Source organism: Canis lupus, chromosome 5, assembly GCF_048164855.1.
Source record: "Canis lupus baileyi chromosome 5, mCanLup2.hap1, whole genome shotgun sequence".
Lineage (NCBI taxonomy): Eukaryota > Metazoa > Chordata > Mammalia > Carnivora > Canidae > Canis > Canis lupus.
The window spans coordinates 67,648,967-67,666,670 of NC_132842.1; the positions used below are offsets into that span (position 1 = coordinate 67,648,967).

The 17,704-nt window shown below is 43.2% G+C and overlaps 1 protein-coding gene across 13 annotated transcripts in view; it reads left to right on the top strand.

Moving 5' to 3' along the window:
* Nucleotides 1–16,836, top strand: part of LOC140633951 (ATP-binding cassette sub-family C member 12) — an 82,643-nt gene extending 65,807 nt beyond the window's left edge. For 7 of the 13 annotated variants that reach the window (XM_072827152.1, XM_072827151.1, XM_072827157.1 and 4 more), the window contains 8 exons: nt 2,275–2,461; nt 6,738–6,827; nt 10,950–11,139; nt 11,592–11,751; nt 12,768–12,846; nt 13,877–13,990; nt 15,794–15,958; nt 16,064–16,836. In XM_072827152.1, the coding sequence (XP_072683253.1) occupies nt 2,275–2,461; nt 6,738–6,827; nt 10,950–11,139; nt 11,592–11,751; nt 12,768–12,846; nt 13,877–13,990; nt 15,794–15,958; nt 16,064–16,156 (1,078 nt within the window). In that variant the 3' untranslated portion in view covers nt 16,157–16,836. Of the gene's footprint in view, nt 1–2,274; nt 2,462–6,737; nt 6,828–10,949; nt 11,140–11,591; nt 11,752–12,767; nt 12,913–13,876; nt 14,062–15,793; nt 15,975–16,063 lie in introns of those variants that run through there. The other 6 variants (XR_012031546.1, XR_012031545.1, XM_072827156.1 and 3 more) reach the window with 6 other exon arrangements.
* Nucleotides 16,837–17,704: the final 868 nt, after the last annotated feature.

A 17,704-nucleotide genomic window follows, 5' to 3' on the forward strand; every position in this document is an offset into this window, starting at 1 on the left:
CAGATGGAAATGCCATAGCATTCAATAGTGACTTGAGGTCAAATTCCTATTCAATCCTGGCCTTCTGTTTCTTTTGTTCCTGTGCAGTCTAACCAACCACACAGATAAGACCACCCATGACTTCTAAGTCACTTAAACTGTAAACTGGATTTGTAAGCTTTATGGCTATAGGATAGAAGCACCATGGTGTTTGGAAGAATATTTTGACTAAGCTCTGGGGAAAATAGAGTGGAAACAGAGGAGGGGGGTGTTGCAGGCTGTCGCATAGCTGGTCAGAGGTACTTCCAGGCAGAGTCTTTTGAGTTTTGGACCTGGATGGAGCAGCAATGCCTGAGGATGGTCTTGACTGAACCAGTGGAAGAATCTTAACTTTTTTGGGGTTTAAACATCGAAAGGTTTTAATTTTTTTCCCAATGATTTCTACCAATTGTTCTGATGAAACCCCTTTCCCAATAGGTTAGGGGAAACTCAGTGGTAGTTGAATTTGATATCTCTTGTGGTTAATTGTTAGTTTGGCCCAGTTAAAAATTTCAATCTTGAATGTACAGTTGACCCTTGAACTATGCCGGTTTGGTGGTATCAGCTGCCTTCCGCACAGTTGAAAATCTGCATATAACTTTAGGCTCCCCCCAAAGTTAACTACTAGTAACCTACTATTGGCTGGAAGCCTTACCAATGACATAAGCAGTCAATTAACACATATTTCATGTTATATGTAATATATACTATATTCTTAAAATAAAGTAAGCTAGAGAAAATAAAGTGTTATTAAGAAAATGGTAAGGAAGAGAAAATACACTTATAGTACTATAAAATATTTATTGAAAAAAGTCATGTATAGGTGGACCCATGCAGTTCAAACCTGTGTTATTCAAGGGTCCACTATATTCCCTCCCTAACATATCCAGAGGCTTGAAGTAGTAACACTGTGGTGTGTGTGTGTGTGTGTGTGTGTGTGTGTGGTGCAGGATGAGGGGCAGGTGTGCCCCTGGGAAGCCCCTGGTCTGTTCATTTAAACATCCTCTCCCAGGATCCTTGGGTGGGGCAGCGGTTTGGCGCCTGCCTTTGGCCCAGGGTGCGATCCTGGAGACCGGGATCGAATCCCACATCGGGCTCCCGGTGCATGGAGCCTGCTTCTCCCTCTGCCTATGTCTCTGCCTCTCTCTCTTTCTCTCTCTGTGACTATCATAAATAAATAAAAATTAAAAAAAAACAAAACATCCTCTCCCTTTTCTCTAAGCTTGGTTCCTTGAGACTGGTGCAGGGGAATAGAGTCAGGGAGGACACATCCTTGGGCCATTCTCTCCTTCCTGCTGCTCATTTCTGCTATTGCAGAAAATTGTGTCCATGTCATGTGGCAAGGTGGAGACTCCAACAGGATCAAATCCCTTGCAGCTCTGCTGGGCATTGCTGATGGTCAGGAACTGCCTGGGTCTTCCAGAGAGCTCTTCCTGGGCAGCTTCATACTGTATTTCCTTGATATGGGGCCTCTTTGCCTCACATCAAAGAACACTAAATTAAGAATGCAGCACCAAAAATACTCTCAATTGTAGCAACAGCAGGAATGGGCAGGATCTGCCTTCTACACATCTGGGGAATGAGCAACTACAGGGGTGGGTCTTTCCCTCTCTTTAGTGATGTCGTTGCTCTGTCCCTCTGCCCTGTGCCCTTCTCTTTGGCTCAGTGAATTCACAGCAGAGGTATGAGATGTCAGCCTTTTCTTCTTGAGGAGACCCCCAATTTTATAAGAAATTGCCTGAATCTTTCTCTGATTTGGAGGGGGAACCAAGCACCTTTCTTTCCCTTCTCTTACCATCATAAACATTGGTTCTCCCTAAAGGCAACCTCCTCCACAACCAGCCTTCACCCTTTTTATAGATTGAGGGGGCCAACTACCAATTCTACAAGACCTTTGAGGCAAGTGGCTGACTCCAAAATAGGGATCCTTCGATGGTAGAGCATGATATACTGAGCACCTTCTGTTCTCAGCTACGAGTTCTAGTTGCCAGTTCTGAGAAAGAGAGAAAGAACCCACTCAGCACAATACTATACTGCCACATGGGATTTCTCAAAATATGTGCAAATCAAAGGCACATGTTTTGAGGCAGCAGATTTTGGAGTATGGCTATTTGTTCAACTTTGTAAGAGATTCCTATGTAAGAGTGCATTAGCCCTTGATTAAAAATTCCCCTTGCCTTAATTTTTCAGTAGCCCCAATCCTAAGTCTATGGAAGCACACCTGATCTCCTATTTTGTCTGATGTTTTAACTTTAGGTTTAAGATGCTAAATGATGAAAACTCCAGCCACCTCCTATACTTTAACTGTGCTCTCAGGTGGTTTGCTCTAAGAATGGATGTCCTCATGAACATTGTCACCTTCATTGTGGCCTTGTTGGTGACCCTGAGCTTCTCTTCAATTAGCGCTTCATCCAAAGGCTTGTCTTTGTCTTACATCATCCAGGTAACACCTAGTATAAGGTTAGGCTTGGTCTGGAGGCTCTGGGATAGGGTAGGTGGTATATCAGGAAGGATGGATGTAAGAGAAGATCCAACTCAAATGGGTTCAAAGAATAAAGAACTTACTGGCTCACACTGTTAAAAGGCCTGGTGGTTGTGCGGGCTTCAGGAGCAGTTGGATCATAGCCTCTGGCTTTGTCTTTATTCTGTGATGACTTTCTTCCTGATTGTATAATGGTGACTGGCAGTCTGAGGGCTGTAACAGGAAAGAAGGAGGAAGAAAGCTTTTCCTACCCTAGCCACTGAGCAAAAGCTCTGAGCTTTACTCTTACTGGCTTAATTTGGGCATCCCAGAATTAGTTAGTGCCTGGTTAGAATTGGAATGATTGGATTAAATCAAAGAATGGAATCACGCCCCATCCTACCCCCAAGTCACACAGCTCTCCACAATAGAGAACAGGAAAAGAATGCTGGAGAGGCAACCATGATATCCATGACAAATAATACTGACTTTTCATTTTGGTTGCTTTGGTGTTTTTCTTCTGAAAAATAATAGTGATAGGCATAATAGTAGTAGAGAATAATGATGATCAGGAAACACATGCCATTTTGGGCACCGTTGTAAATCTTGTATGTAAATTAACTCATTTATTCCCATAACAACCCTATGAGATAGGTACAGCCATAGTCCTCGTTTTATAGATGAGAAGACTGAGGCTCAGAAAGAGTTTTCCAACATCACACACCTGTCATGTGTGAGAGCTAGGCTTTGAACCCAGGTCACCTGGGTCTGGTATCCATCTGAGTGTGAATCTTGATGTGTGTGTATATGTATATGTGTGTGTGTATGTGTTATCCAGGGGATAAAGTGTCCAGTTACCTCTGATTGGGAGAAAAATGAGGGGGAGGGGAATAGATGGGTCTACAGACAGACGACCAGTCAAATCAATCTCTCTGTGGCTCCTTCTCACATCTGGAGCCTGCCTGAGTTCTGTTAGATAGAAGGCTCTGTAAGCCCCTGCAGCACATTCTGCCTCCATTCTATCAAAAGGCTTTTTTTTTTCTCTTTTTCCATCTTCCAGAAATCTGTGACACTTTCATTCATTGATATCTTTTCCCTACCCCCTTGCCCCTAAAGGTTTATTCCTTTTTGAAAATCTCTCTGATATCATTTTAATGGCATTTTGGGAAGGAGAAAGAACAAAAATATATTCTCAGGTCTTTATCTTAAGTGGGAAAAAATGAGTTTTTCTTGGGTAGCCAGTTTCCCTCATATTTTTATTTGTTGTTGTCTAGTAAAATATAAAGCAGATGATGTTGAATAGATTCCCTTACTTGGTCCAAGTGAAACAGCTTTCTTCAAGTGAGGTTATGTATTTGGGGGATATCACCAGCTTTCCATGAAATTGTTTTCAAACATTCCTATAAGGCTAGAGAATTTGCATACACTGAGATCTAGGGGAACACTTCTCTAGCTGCTTTGTTGAACATTAGCCCCCTTTGGAGAACACAGAATCTGAATGATGGCACTTCCCTTGACAACAGAGGAGACTCCCTAGATGGATGAGAAATTGGTGTGAAGTCCCACAGAGCAGAAAGTGAATGTAAAGTGACATCGCATAACATCAGGGAGGAGAATGAGCATTTACTGGGCCAGCACTAGCACTATGCTGACAGGGGAGTTCTAAACTTGTGGAGGGCTAGGACATTGAGGGGCTGATACCCCTGTGTTTAACAAAACATGTATAGGTCCTTCTCAAGGGCAGTGTTCATTTATTCATTGACCAGATAGCCACTGAGCACCTACCATGAGCCAGGAACTCTGCTAGGTGCTATGGATTCAGCAGTGAACAAGCTGGACATGTCCCTTTATGGGATAAAAAGAGATGTCCCATAGGATGGAACAAATAAGTGCACAAGTAAATAAATGAGAAGACCTTGGAAATTGTTTAATTTTTATGAAGGGAATAAAACAGGGAATGTGACTGTCAGTGAGGAAGCACCATTAGACCCTATGACTGGAGGAAACCTCTTCCAGGAGGTGACTTCCAGCCCGATACAAGAATGACAAAGAACCAAAGAAGTCGGAAGGCAGAATGCTTCAGGCTGAGGGGCCAAGGCAAGGTTTGGGAAGGCAGAGCTCAGTGCATTTGAGGAACTCAGAAAGTCGTGTAGCTTGAGCAGATCGGTAGAAAATAAAGCCTGGAGCATTGGCAGGGATAGACTGTGCAGGACATTGTCACCCATGGCAGGGGGTTACTTATATTCTAAGAAAGGGTTCTCAACTGCAGCACTATGGACATTTGGGCTGGATGATCTTCTTTGTGAGAGGCTACCCTATGTGTTATAAGATGTTAGCCTCTCTGACCTCTAATCAGGAAATCCTAGTAGAACTTCCCTCCTCCAAGATTGTGACAATCAAAAGTATCCCTAGGCATTGCTAAATGTCTCTTGAAGGACATAATCCCTCAGGTCAAGAGTCATTGCTTTAAGAGAAATGGAAAGCCAGTGGCATGTGTTAAGCAGGGAAGTAGCAAGGGAACCCTGAAGAGTCTGGACCTACACTGCTCCTCCCCTCATTCACCTGCTTGGGTGACACTACCTCCTTCCTGTTAAGGCCATTGGCTACTACTCAGAGCTACCTAAACCCTGACTTTGCCTGCTGGACTTCTTACTGTAAATGCCTCCACTCACACAGTTCCTTAACTTCCCTAACTAAGGCAACCTCACCCCCAAACTTGGCCACTCTTTCACATCATCCTGTTTTATTGGCATTCTCACCATTTGAAATTACCCATGTCTTATCCTGCCAGCCTACTAGAACATAAGCCATGTGAGAGCTGGCATTTTGTTCATCACATTTCAGCCCTGGAAAACCAGCTCCTCCAACAGTGCCTGGCCCACAGTTGCTGCTTACCTAGAGTAGGAAGACCTGGTCCTGCAGGTCTTGAGCCCACTAGCCCACCTTGCAACTGAGGCAGGTGCTATTGGTGCACTGACCTTCCACAGCAGGAAGTTCAAGCCCAGGGCAGCCTACAGGTGTGGGGAGCTCCTCCAGCCAGGAGTGGCCCTGTAATGATAGAAGGGGGTCCGTGGAGATGTAGCCCAGCTCCCTCAGGACAACTCAAATGTGTTCCATGCAGTGTCCCAAAGCCTCCAGTGGGATCAAGATTCAGATGGCCACAACTGAACCTCTCATGACTTACCTTCTCTTCTGTGACCCACTTCTTCCAGCTTCTACTGGTACTTTTGGCGTCTACCCCTTGGATTAATTTCCTAGGCCTGCCATAACTAATGACCATAAGCTAGTGGCTTAAAACTCCAGAACAATTTATTCTGTCACAGTTTTGGAGATCAGAAGTCCCAAATCAAGGTGTAGGTAGGACCTGGTTCCCTCTGCATGCTCTAGGGTACAATCCATTCCTTGTCCTTCTGAGCTTCTGATGCGTTCTTAGGCATTCTTTGGCTTGTAGCTGAATCACTCCAATCTTTGCCTCTGCCTTCACATCTTCTTCTAATGTCTTCTCTTCTCTCTCTTATAAAGACACTTGTCATTGGATTTAGGGTCCACCCAGTTAACACAGAATGATCTCAAGATCCTTAATTACACTTGTAAAGATCCTTTTTTTCAAATGAGATAACATTAACAGGTCTCAGGGATTTGGATGTAGACATATCTTTTTGGGGGAACCACCATTCAACCTTTCTGCTTATACTCAGATTTCAGGGTTGGCTTCTGGGGGATCTTAGCCTGAGGTGGATGACCTTAGGAAGCCACATTCCCCACTCTGAGCCTAGATTTTCTCATGTCTGAAGCAAACAGATGGGCTTAAATGGCTTTCTTCTACCTCTGATGTTCTGTGGTGATTGGATTTCAGTTGCAGCTTGGCTGCGGGTGGAGTAAAACAGGGAGGGCATAGAAGTGCAAGACCTCACCAGATGGCAGCAAGGGGGATAACCAGCAATTGTGTGGCCATGGGAGATCCCAGCTCAACAACATCTCCCTGGCACTCAAACTAAAAGTGATCAAGTGATACTGTGGTGGGATTGTTCTTGCTATCTGGAGGGCCAGGGAAATTTTCATCGCTTTGTTTCTAAATGCAGAGGAAATGTTTAAAGGCAAAACACTCCAGGATTAGCTGGGAATGCAGGCCTACTTTTTGTGTGGCTCTGAGTGAGACTGGGGAGGGGTAATTCACAAGAGCTGCCCCTGAAAGTGGGACAGTGGAACCCAAGGGGGGAAAGGACTCTAACCTAACTTTTTGCTTCTCTACAATTAGCTAAGTGGACTGCTCCAGGTGTGTGTGCGAACAGGGACAGAGACCCAGGCCAAATTCACCTCAGTGGAGCTGCTCAGAGAGTATATTTTGGTAAGAAATTAGTGCATGACAGAGGAAGAACTAGTTAACTCTGGCAGAATTTATGTCAAAATTTGATTTTTTGACACATTTGACATTTATGTCAAAATTTGATTTTTTGACACAAGAAAGGGATATTTTTAAAAACAGAAATGAGACCACAACCCTCTTCTTAAGACCCATACTTGCTCTAAAGTTATTAAGGTTGAGGAAGAGATACTTAAAAAATTTTTCCTCAAGGGCAGTCTCTGAACACAAAAAGAGAAATGAGTGGCTAACTTTATTTATTTTTATTTTTTTATACATTTATGTATTATTGGTGTTCAATTTGCCAACCTATAGAATAACATCCAGTGCTCATCCGATCAAGTGCTCCCCTCAGTGTCCGTCACCAAGTCCCCTCCACCCCCCGCCCACCTCCCCTTCCACCACCCATAGTTCATTTCCCAGAGTTAGGAGTCTCTCATGTTATGTCTCCCTTTCTGATATTCCCCACTCATCTTTTCTCCTTTCCCCTTTATTCCCTGTCACTATTTTTTATATTCCCCAAATGAATGAGACCATATATTGTTGGTCCTTCTCCGATTGACTTACTTCACTCAGCATAATACCCTCCAGTTCCATCCACGTCGAAGCAAATGGTGGGTATTTGTAATTTCTAATGGCTGAGGAATATTCCATTGTATACATAGACCACAGCTTCTTTATGCATTCATCTGTTGATGGACACCGAGGCTCCTTCCACAGTTTGGCTCTTGTGGACATTGCTGCTAGAAACATCAGGGTGCAGGTGTCCTGGTGTTTCATTGCATCTGTATCTTTGGGGTAAATCCCCAGCAGTGCAATTGCTGGGTCGTAGGGCAGGTCTATTTTTAACTCTTTGAGGAACCTCCACACAGTTTTCCAGAGTGGCTGCACCAGTTCACATTCCCACCAACCGTGCAGGAGGGTTCCCCTTTCTCCACATCCTCTCCAACATTTGTGGTTTCCTGCCCATTCTCACTGGTGTGAGGTGGTATCTCATTGGTTTTGATTTGTATTTCCCTGAAGGCAAGTGATGCAGAGCATTTTCTCATGTGCGTGTTGGCCATGTCTATGTCTTCCTCTGTGAGATTTCTGTTCATGTTTTTTCCCCATTTCATGATTGGATTGTTTGTTTCTTTGGTGTTGAGTTTAATAAGTTCTTTATAGATCTTGGATACTAGCCCTTTATCTGATAGGTCATTTGCAAATATATTCTCCCATTCTGTAGGTTGTCTTTTAGTTTTGTTGACTGTATCTTTTGCTGTGCAAAAGCTTCTTATCTTGATGAAGTCCCAATAGTTCATTTTTGCTTTTGTTTCTCTTGCCTTCATGGATGTATCTTGCAAGAAGTTACTGTGGGCAAATTCAAAAAGGGTGTTGCCTGTATTGTCCTCTAGGATTTTGATGGAATCTTGTCTCACATTTAGATCTTTCATCCATTTTGAGTTTATCTTTGTGTATGGTGCAAGAGAGTGGTCCAGTTTCATTCTTCTGCATGTGGATGTCCAATTTTCCCAGCACCATTTATTGAAGAGACTGTCCTTCTTCCAGTGGATAGTCTTTTCTCCTTTGTTGAATATTAGTTGACCATAAAGTTCAGGGTCCACTTCTGGGTTCTCTATTCTGTTCCGTTGATCTATGTGTCTGTTTTTGTGCCAGTACCACACTGTCTTGATGATCACAGCTTTGTAGTACAACCTGAAATCCGGCATTGTGATGCCCCCAGCTATGGTTTTCTTTTTCAATATTCCCCTGGCTATTCGGGGTCTTTTCTGATTCCACACAAATCTTAAAATAATTTGTTCCAACTCTCTGAAGAAAGTCCATGGTATTTTGATAGGGATTGCATTAAACGTGTAAATTGCTCTGGGTAACATTGACATTTTCACAATGTTAATTCTTCCAATCCATGAGCATGGAATATTTTCCCATCTCTTTGTGTCTTCCTCAATTTCTTTCAGAAGTGTTCTGTAGTTTTTAGGGTATAGATCCTTTACCTCTTTGGTTAGGTTTATTCCTAGGTATCTTATGCTTTTGTGTGCAATTGTAAATGGGATTGACTCCTTAATTTCTCTTTCTTCAGTCTCATTGTTAGTGTATAGAAATGCCACTGACTTCTGGGCATTGATTTTGTATCCTGAGTGGCTAACTTTCGTTTCTAAAAATTAAAATTTGGGAAACCTGGGTGGCTCAGCGGTTAACTGTCTGACTTCGGCTCAGGGCATGATCCTGGGGTCTGGGATGGAGTTCTGCATCAGGGTCCCTGTGGGGAGCCTGCTTCTCCCTCTGCCTGTGTCTCTCATGAATAAATAAATATTTTTTAAATATTTAAAAAATTAATATTTGATTGGCTAAAATTGTAAATTGGAGAAAAAACAATAGTTGAACTCTTCTCTAAAATCTTTTTTTTTAAGATTTATTTATTTATTTTAGAAAGAAAGAGAGCATGGGACAGGGGCAGTACAGAGAGAAGAAGAGAAAGAATCTCAAGCAGACTCCCCACTGAGCAAGAAGCCCTATGCAAGGCTCAATGATCTTACAATCCTGAGATCATGACCCGAGCTGAAACTAAGAGTTGGACGCTCAAGAATTGGACCCTCAACCAACTCTACTAGTCAGATGCCCCAGATGCCCCTTCTTTAAAAGCTTTTATGTTCAACTTATAAATCTTGCTATTCTTTGAAAAGAAGTCTAGACAAGTTAAGCAATCACTTTTAAGGGCCTCTGAGTAGCATTTGGCCCCTTTTACAAATTTAATTAAACTCTTTAAAACATTTTAGACTGTAATTTAAAATTTAGCGCATTTCCTTGAATACTATAAGTATCTTGATTATCTGATTTAACAAATAAACCTTCCAGAGATTATATAAATCTAATAAGTTACACTGATAAATATAGCAAGCTTTATATTTGCATAACCATCCCAATGCTGTAGATGAACAGTAAACTTTTAACTTAAAATCATGTTTAAATAAATTATTGAATTATACATTTAAATTAGAATCACAGGCCCTTATGTTACTAATATTATTATACTTAAAACACCAGATATGCAGATTCCTTAAACTGAAAATACTACTCTTACAATTTAGCTTCTCTTGTATATATATGTGGGGCTTGAACTCACAGCCCTGAGATCATGACCTGAGCTGAAATCAAGAGTCAGACACTTAATAGACTGAGCCACCCAGGTGCCTCATACTTCTCTGAAATATTTTTGTTATGAATTTTTGATTTCCTGGGGGTTAAAAATATTCACTGTCTAGGAATACGATTATTTTCTCAGCTAATGTTGGTTGCTTATCACAGATTTGGGCTGGTCAGCCACCAGTTCATGCGGGCCTTCTCATCACCAACAGAGACTCATCACTTTCAGAGGAGGTGTTGGTTTTATAACACAGCCAAGTTGCTCTACTCCTTACTTAGACTTTGCATGTCTTGAATCCTTGGGAAACTAAAATGTCTTTTCCATGTAACTTTAAAGACCTCTGAACTTGACATTCTGCCTTCTTGCCCTCTTCCGACTTCTAACACCATGATGACTCCTGCAGATATTGAAATCATATCTGATCAAATTCTGCAAATCTCAAGATTTGGTCTGGATTTGTCACACAGCTTCAAGGTCACACTCCTGACATTTGCCCAGGACCACAATTCCCAGTAGGAACTGTCCCTTATAGTTATCCATCTCTCTATTCACTAAGCTCCAGCTACATGACTTTTCTTTCTATTCCTCAAAGTGACCAAGGCCTCAGGGCCTTTGCACTAGCTGTCCACTCTTCCAATCCTTTCAGCTTCTAGGTCTCCGCTTGTATGCCATATCCTCATAGATGCCTTCTTCAACCCTTAAGTTACTTTTACTCTGCCTACCCATTTCCACCACACACATTCTATATTCTTTTACAATACTCTGTTTTATAGCCTTCATTTCTGATTTAATTTCTTGTTTATCATCTGAATTCCCCACTGGAATGTAAGTTCTTGACTGAATTTATTGGTCTAGCTCACACAATGAACACCAGTACCTAGAATTGTGGGAATGAATGAATGAATTGAATGAATGGAAAAGAGAATGGTTATTAACCTGTCATTGGTCATTCTGCTTTCCAGACCTGTGTTCCTGAATGCAGTCACCCCCTCAAAGTGGAGACTTGTCCCCACGACTGGCCCAGCTGTGGGAAGATAACATTCAAAGACTATCAGATGAGATACAGAGACAACACTCCCCTTGTCCTTGACGGGCTGAATTTAGTCATTCAAAGTGGGCAGACAGTTGGGATCGTTGGAAGAACAGGTTCTGGTGAGGACCAGCTCTGACTGTGCTTCTTTCACGTTGTTTTCTTTGCATTTCCACTGGGTGTGCTTAAGCTACACCAGAGGGCAGCGTCTGTGTGTGGTGGATTGGCTGTTTTTTTCCTCCTCAAATCTCTTTGCTGTAAATTAGGATTTCAGGTTGAATGGGTGTGTGGAGTTGGAAACAAATACACACTGGTTTTTGAATTAATTAAATGAGAATCATTCTGGTGAAACGAGGCCCAGAGAATGAGTCATGTGTTAACAGCCTCTGCAGGGATGGGCAGGTTAACTGCGTCAGGGCAGCAGATTGCCCCCACAGAGTGAGGCCTTCCTGTCTGCCCTGTCATCTGCACAGAGCCATTTCACTGCATTACAAATTCCCTTGATTAAATACTTGGATATGATAGAAGTGGAAACTGATGTTTGATTTGCTGTTCTTGCTTTTATTGTTCCCAGGAAAGTCATCATTGGGAATGGCCTTATTTCGTCTGGTGGAGCCAGCCGGCGGTACGATCTTCATTGATGATGTGGATATCTGCACTCTTGGTTTGGAAGACCTCAGAACCAAGCTGACTGTGATCCCCCAGGATCCTGTCCTGTTTGTAGGTACAGTAAGGTAGCTGTTTTTGATCGTCGTGCATTCCTATTTTTTGGATAGTAAAAATCAGATCAGCCAGGAGTTTTGTGAAATGTCCACAGTGGGAATGAGGGAAGCAGCATCCTGATGTGCTCATGAGCACTGCTAGTACCTGTTCCATGAGTGAAGCCTTGGGAGGAGCTAAAGACTAGGGCCCCAAACATTTCCTGTATCTTGGGAGCTACATCACCAATAAGTGAGATGTTTACATGTAGGGAGAACAGATATCCCAGTTGGTCCTGGAAAGCTCCAGTTTATGCCTGTGTCTCAGCATCCTATCATATTCAGCAACGGCCACTCTCAAAAGTACCCAGTTTGTAAAATAAAGTAAGTGGTTACCTGTGTATGTAGCCATCCACAGGGAAGCGCATCATTCCCACTGAGGAGTGAACAGAGGTTGTTCAAGTACAAGAGCAGTAGGGTTGCAACTTCTACAGGGCTCAAGATCTGCTGTCAAGGGACAAGGAGAAAACCAGTTTCTCATTTAATCCAGTGCAACAGCTGCTTCTCTGATGAGAGGGGTATTTCTCCCATTGAGCACCAGATCAAGTAGTGGGCTGTGTACTAGACTCATACCCTGCAAATGGGGTACCCACTCTGTACAAAGGCCTGGGAGTTGCAGCTATATCTCTTGTTTCTGAAGGCAGAGCGAATGCAGTGGCAGAGTGAGTCCCACCACCACCTCCGCCTCCACCAAGAATTTGCAGAGGGTCAAATGCTTTCTGCCACACATAGCCACTGTGAGGACCAAATGGGTCTTCCTGAGTTCCTTGCTCAGTGCTATCTCTCCCACCTTGGTGGTTTCTGCCCCATCAGAGAGCTGGGTGTTCCTGTTTCCTTGGCCTGAGGTTGGTTTTCCTGGGCTAGGCACTGCTTTTGGAGGTGCAGGGGTCATCACAAACCACCTCCTGCTCTCTTCCACATGCTACAGAAAACATGCGCTCCTCATCTGCCTTCCTCAGAAATCCAGCTCCCTGTTCTTTCCTTTATTGCAGATACAACCTGGATCCCTTTGAGAGCCACTCAGATGAGATGCTCTGGCAGGTTCTGGAGAGGACATTCATGAGAGACACAGTAGGTCTCTGGGGCTGTCCAGGATGAGTCTGTTTCTCAGCACCAGGGACCCAATACCTGGCTCAGGTTTGAATTGGACAAGCACTGGACCAGCATTTGGTCAGGCTTATTTGTTGGCATCACGTATGTCGGTAGAATGTGATCCTTATTTACTCTCTGTGGTTAAAAGCAACCACAGGTAATATGTATTAGGCCTCTGTAATGGTCCAGTCAAGAGCTCTGCGTGTGTTATCTCACTTGGTCCTGTCCTGACTGCAGCTCCCTGAGGTTGGCACTTCTGCTCCAACTTAGAGGTGCAGAAATGAAGACTCAGGGAAAAAAAACAAAAAACAAAAACATGTGTAGGCTAGTAAGTAGCAGAATGGAGACTTGAACTCAAGTGCATCTGACTCTAGAGCAGATGGGGCATCTTACTGCTCTGCCAATAGTCTCCTTTGCTTATGGGAACAGAGAAGCCACAGGACGGTGAGGGGGCATGACATGCTCTAGGAATGGCAAATTTCTGTGAGATGGGGTCCTGTCTTATAAGAGCTGTAGCTGGGGTCAGCAGGTGAGCACGGCCACCTCTACAACCCGAGGGGATTTTTTCCACCAAGACTTGGTATGAAGGGGAGCATGTCCCAATGCCAATATGACTGCATAAATCAGACACTGTCTTACCTTTCTCTGATGACTAGAAAACTCTCCAATCCCATGTCTATTTTGTCCATGGACGTAAGGACCCTGAAAGCCATTTACACTTCGTTTGTGTTTCTCTAGAGCCATATGTGCACCATTTGTCCTCTTTTGGCAAGGTGTCTATGAGGCTCTATGAATCATACTGTGATTTTAAATTATTAATGTCCGCCTACTCCCTGGTCTTTCCCTGGTGCCTGTTTGCGATGTTGAAATGATTGTTGTTTTGTACTTTCTTTTCCTCAGTAAAATAAAGCCAGCTGATGAATGCATGAGAAGGGGGCAATCAATATAGACGATGCAGGACAATTTTATGGATCATCAACATAAATGTGGCATTTTCTGTGTTTTATAGATAATGAAACTCCCGGAAAAATTACAGGCAGAAGTCACAGAAAATGGAGAAAACTTCTCAGTAGGGGAACGTCAGCTGCTTTGTATGGCCCGAGCGCTTCTCCGTAATTCAAAAGTAAGGAAACAGCACGGAAAATGGATTGGTCAAATTTTGGATATTTCCCGCAGCGCCACTCAATCCAGGAGGTAGAGCCACGTGTTTGTCTTTCAGCAAAGAGAGAACAATTGAGCCATTTAAAAACCGATCACTTTCTTTTAAGACAAAGTTGTAAGGGGTAAAAATTGAAAAATAACAGCCATTTATAGCAATAGCACCTGCCTCCCCTGGGCCTCCCCCTGGGAAGCTGTGCTTAGGTATTCTCTCTGTCCTGAGTAGTTTGAGTATAAGAAATCTGCCTCTCAACTTTTTTTGCCTTGTCCCTGAACAGTTCTGAGGCCTGATAAACAGTACCCAGGATGTTAAAGAAGACCTTCAGAATGCTAAGATTTGAGAATTGTAAAATTTATTATCCTCATTTTTCTTAGGGACTTAGTCATCCTCGGTTACTGATCAAAGAAGGGATTGCTGTTACTTTAGAAATCCCATTCTTAGGATGCCTGGATGGCTCAGTGGTTGAGCATCTGACTTCAGCTCAGGGCATGATCCCGGGGTCCTGGGATCGAGTCCCGCATCAGGCTCCCCGCAGGCTTCACCTCCTGCCTGTGTCTCTGCCTCTCTCCTTGTGTTTCTCATGAATAAATAAATAAAATCTTAAAAAAAAAAAAAAAGAAATCTCATTCTCTGAGCCCTGATCAAAGTGTAACCCACCATGTGTATTGTGTAGACCTACTAATGGCATGAGAGAGAGCCAGCACCAGCATGCATTCTGTGCTGGCTGAGGCACTATACACTGCTAAGTGGTTTGTGTGCTGTCTTTGCATTTCATGGTCATAAGAAGGTATAACCCGCTTTTACAGATGAGAACATGGAATCTCGGGGAAGTTAATTTAACCAAGGTCAAGCAGAGTTAGAGCTGAGCTCAAGCCCTCTGACTTGCAAACTAGCACTGTGGTAGGTAGAATAATGCTCTCCCCTGCTGAAGATGTCCATGTCCCGATAGCCAGAACCTGTGAATACACCACCTTACCTGAGAGAAGGAGGCTTTGCGGGTGTGATTAAGTCAAGGATTTTGAGCTAGGGAGGTTTTTCTTGGTTACCTGGGTGGGCCTAGTATAATCAGGGAGGTCTGTATAAGAGGGAGGCAGGAGAGTCAGAAAGAGAAGGAGAGATGTGACCAATGGAAGTAGCATAGCACGAGCCAAGGAACACAGCCCCAAGCAGCTAGAACAGGCAAGGGAACAGCTCCCCCCTAGAATGTAGCCTTGGCAATACCCTGACTTTTGGACTCTTGCTTCCAGCACTGCAAGACACTAAATTAGCTATTTCTAAGCCTCTAAGTTTGTGCTGTTTTGTTGTAGCAGCTATAGGAAACAAATATAAATTATTATAGTTCATGCTGACTCATGTTAGCATGGTAGATAAAGCGTCGTCCCAGCTTGTAAGATTAGAATAAACCACTTAAAAAGAGAAGTAAAAAATATATCACCTTATTCTTTTGGCCAGTCCTTCCAAAGAAAATGGAGGTGCTATGAATTGACTTTTATTTTGCTGTTATTTTTCTAACCTCTAGAGATGGACACTTAGCTCATGACTTTTCAACTCCTTCTTCTTCTTCCCCTCCTCCTCCTCCTCCTTCCCCTCCTCCTCCTCCTCCTTCTCCTCCTCCTCCTCCTCCTCCTCCTCCTCCTCCTCCTCCTTCTTCTTCTTCTTCTTCTTCTTCTTCTTCTTCTTCTTCAAGTAAGTAGAGCTAAGACTTTGAGTTTCCCTCAGGTGCAGTTTTTGCTTAGTGTGACTTTTACAATGTACCTTCCTCAACAGATCATTCTCCTTGATGAAGCCACCGCCTCCATGGACTCCAAGACCGATACCCTCATTCAGAGCACCATCAAAGATGCCTTCAAAGGCTGCACGGTATTGACTATTGCCCACCGCCTCAACACGGTTCTCAACTGCGACCTCGTCCTGGTCATGGAAAATGGGAAGGTGCTGGAAGTTGTTGGTATAACCTCCCCCAAAGGCTTCAATGCTTTGGACTCTAAATGAGTGGGTATTTTCTGCCAATTTAAGCTCTTTTTCTCTGACTTTCAGGTGGTCGAGTTTGATAAGCCTGAAGTCCTTGCTGAGAAGCCAGATTCTGCATTTGCAATGTTACTAGCAGCAGAAAACAAAGTCCGACTGTAAAGATCCCTGAGGGGGCCACATCCACTGATTTTAGAGGAGGAGAAGGATGCTTCAGATGAGTTGGATGAGCCTGCCAGAGAAGGGCCTGCAATTGCAGGCAGCCCTTCCACCCCTGACACAGAGGTTGCTTTCCAGCCTCGCCCAACCTATGCCTCCAGACCTCACCTGGCAGGCTTGGGATTGGTTCTGGGTGGTAAATTGAGGCAGAAGAAGCTAATGAATTAAAAAACTGACCCTCACCTCCTAAAACCCTAAAGGCCCTATCAATGTGTCCCCATCAATACTACCGCAGTGCCTGAGAATGGAAACATTGTAATTCTCAGTTACATCTGATCAAACATAATGTGAAAATACCCAAGTATGAAATTTATAAAAGGTTTCCTGCCTTGTTATCAGAAGGGAAAAGAGCAGAATTTCCTTCCTGTTGAGGTCCTATTCACATCTATTTTGAGTGTGTGACAAGCAGTAACTACATAGATCTGTAGCATGAAAGATTGATTACAGTGTTTGGTGAAAAAGTTTTTTTAAAAAATCATATTATATGTTCCATTTGATATATTAGAATAACAAGGACAACAAAAGGTTGGCATTTCTCTATAAATGACATTTTTACATCCTCTATTTTGGTCATTAAAATGCAGTAGGAAATTAAACTATCCTGAAATGTTGCCTTGCAATTATTTTACTGAAGCTCTTCCACTTTCTTTACTATTTCCTTTCACAGACCCTCGTTGCTTTCCACATTGACTCAGTAATAAACCCCCACAGCATCTCCCAAATAAAAGTTTTTTTTTCAGACTTAAGGTTTGCTATGTCAGAGGCAGGAAAAGTATGTTTCTAGTAGCCTAGGAATGAAAGCTGTTGATTCATGGTAATATTTGAAAGAAAAGGAAAGGAAAGGAAAAGAGAAAAGAAAAAAGAAAAGAAAAGAAAAGAAAAGAAAGAAAAAAAAGAAAAAAAAGAAAAGAAAAGAAAAGAAAAGAAAAAAAGAAAATATCCAAAGGACTCTTATGCAGTGTGTGCCAAGGGCACACCCATGGTCTGACTCTTTTTCTCCCCTTATGTTTGAAGTCTCCAGTGATGTTTTGGTGAGGTTCTCTGGACTTACCTCGCAGCCCCCAGGCTGAGCTCTACATTTGGCACAGGGCAGCAATGGCCAGCAAAGCTTCTACTTGTGTCTCCTATCCACCTCCCCTTCTTAGTCTTGGTCACATACTTCTCCCCATCCTTTCAAACTCACACACAAATGAGTGGCATGAGAGTGTGAGATTATAACCTAGCTACAGATACACAGGAAGGAGGAACAGAGGTATTATTTGAACCCTAACCAGGCTGACCCTAGGATCCCTGCTCCTAACCCCTTTGCAACAGCTTCTCATGCCCCTTCCCTTCTGCCTGTAGCAGGGACAGCAATGATTGTCAGCACTGAACACTGGGGAGAGTGACTTCTGGAAGGATGGCTGTTGTTTTCATGTGTAATGACACGAAACAGTCTCAGTGAGCCCCCCACACCTTACTGTCCCCAGGGAGAAACTATGCTAAATAATA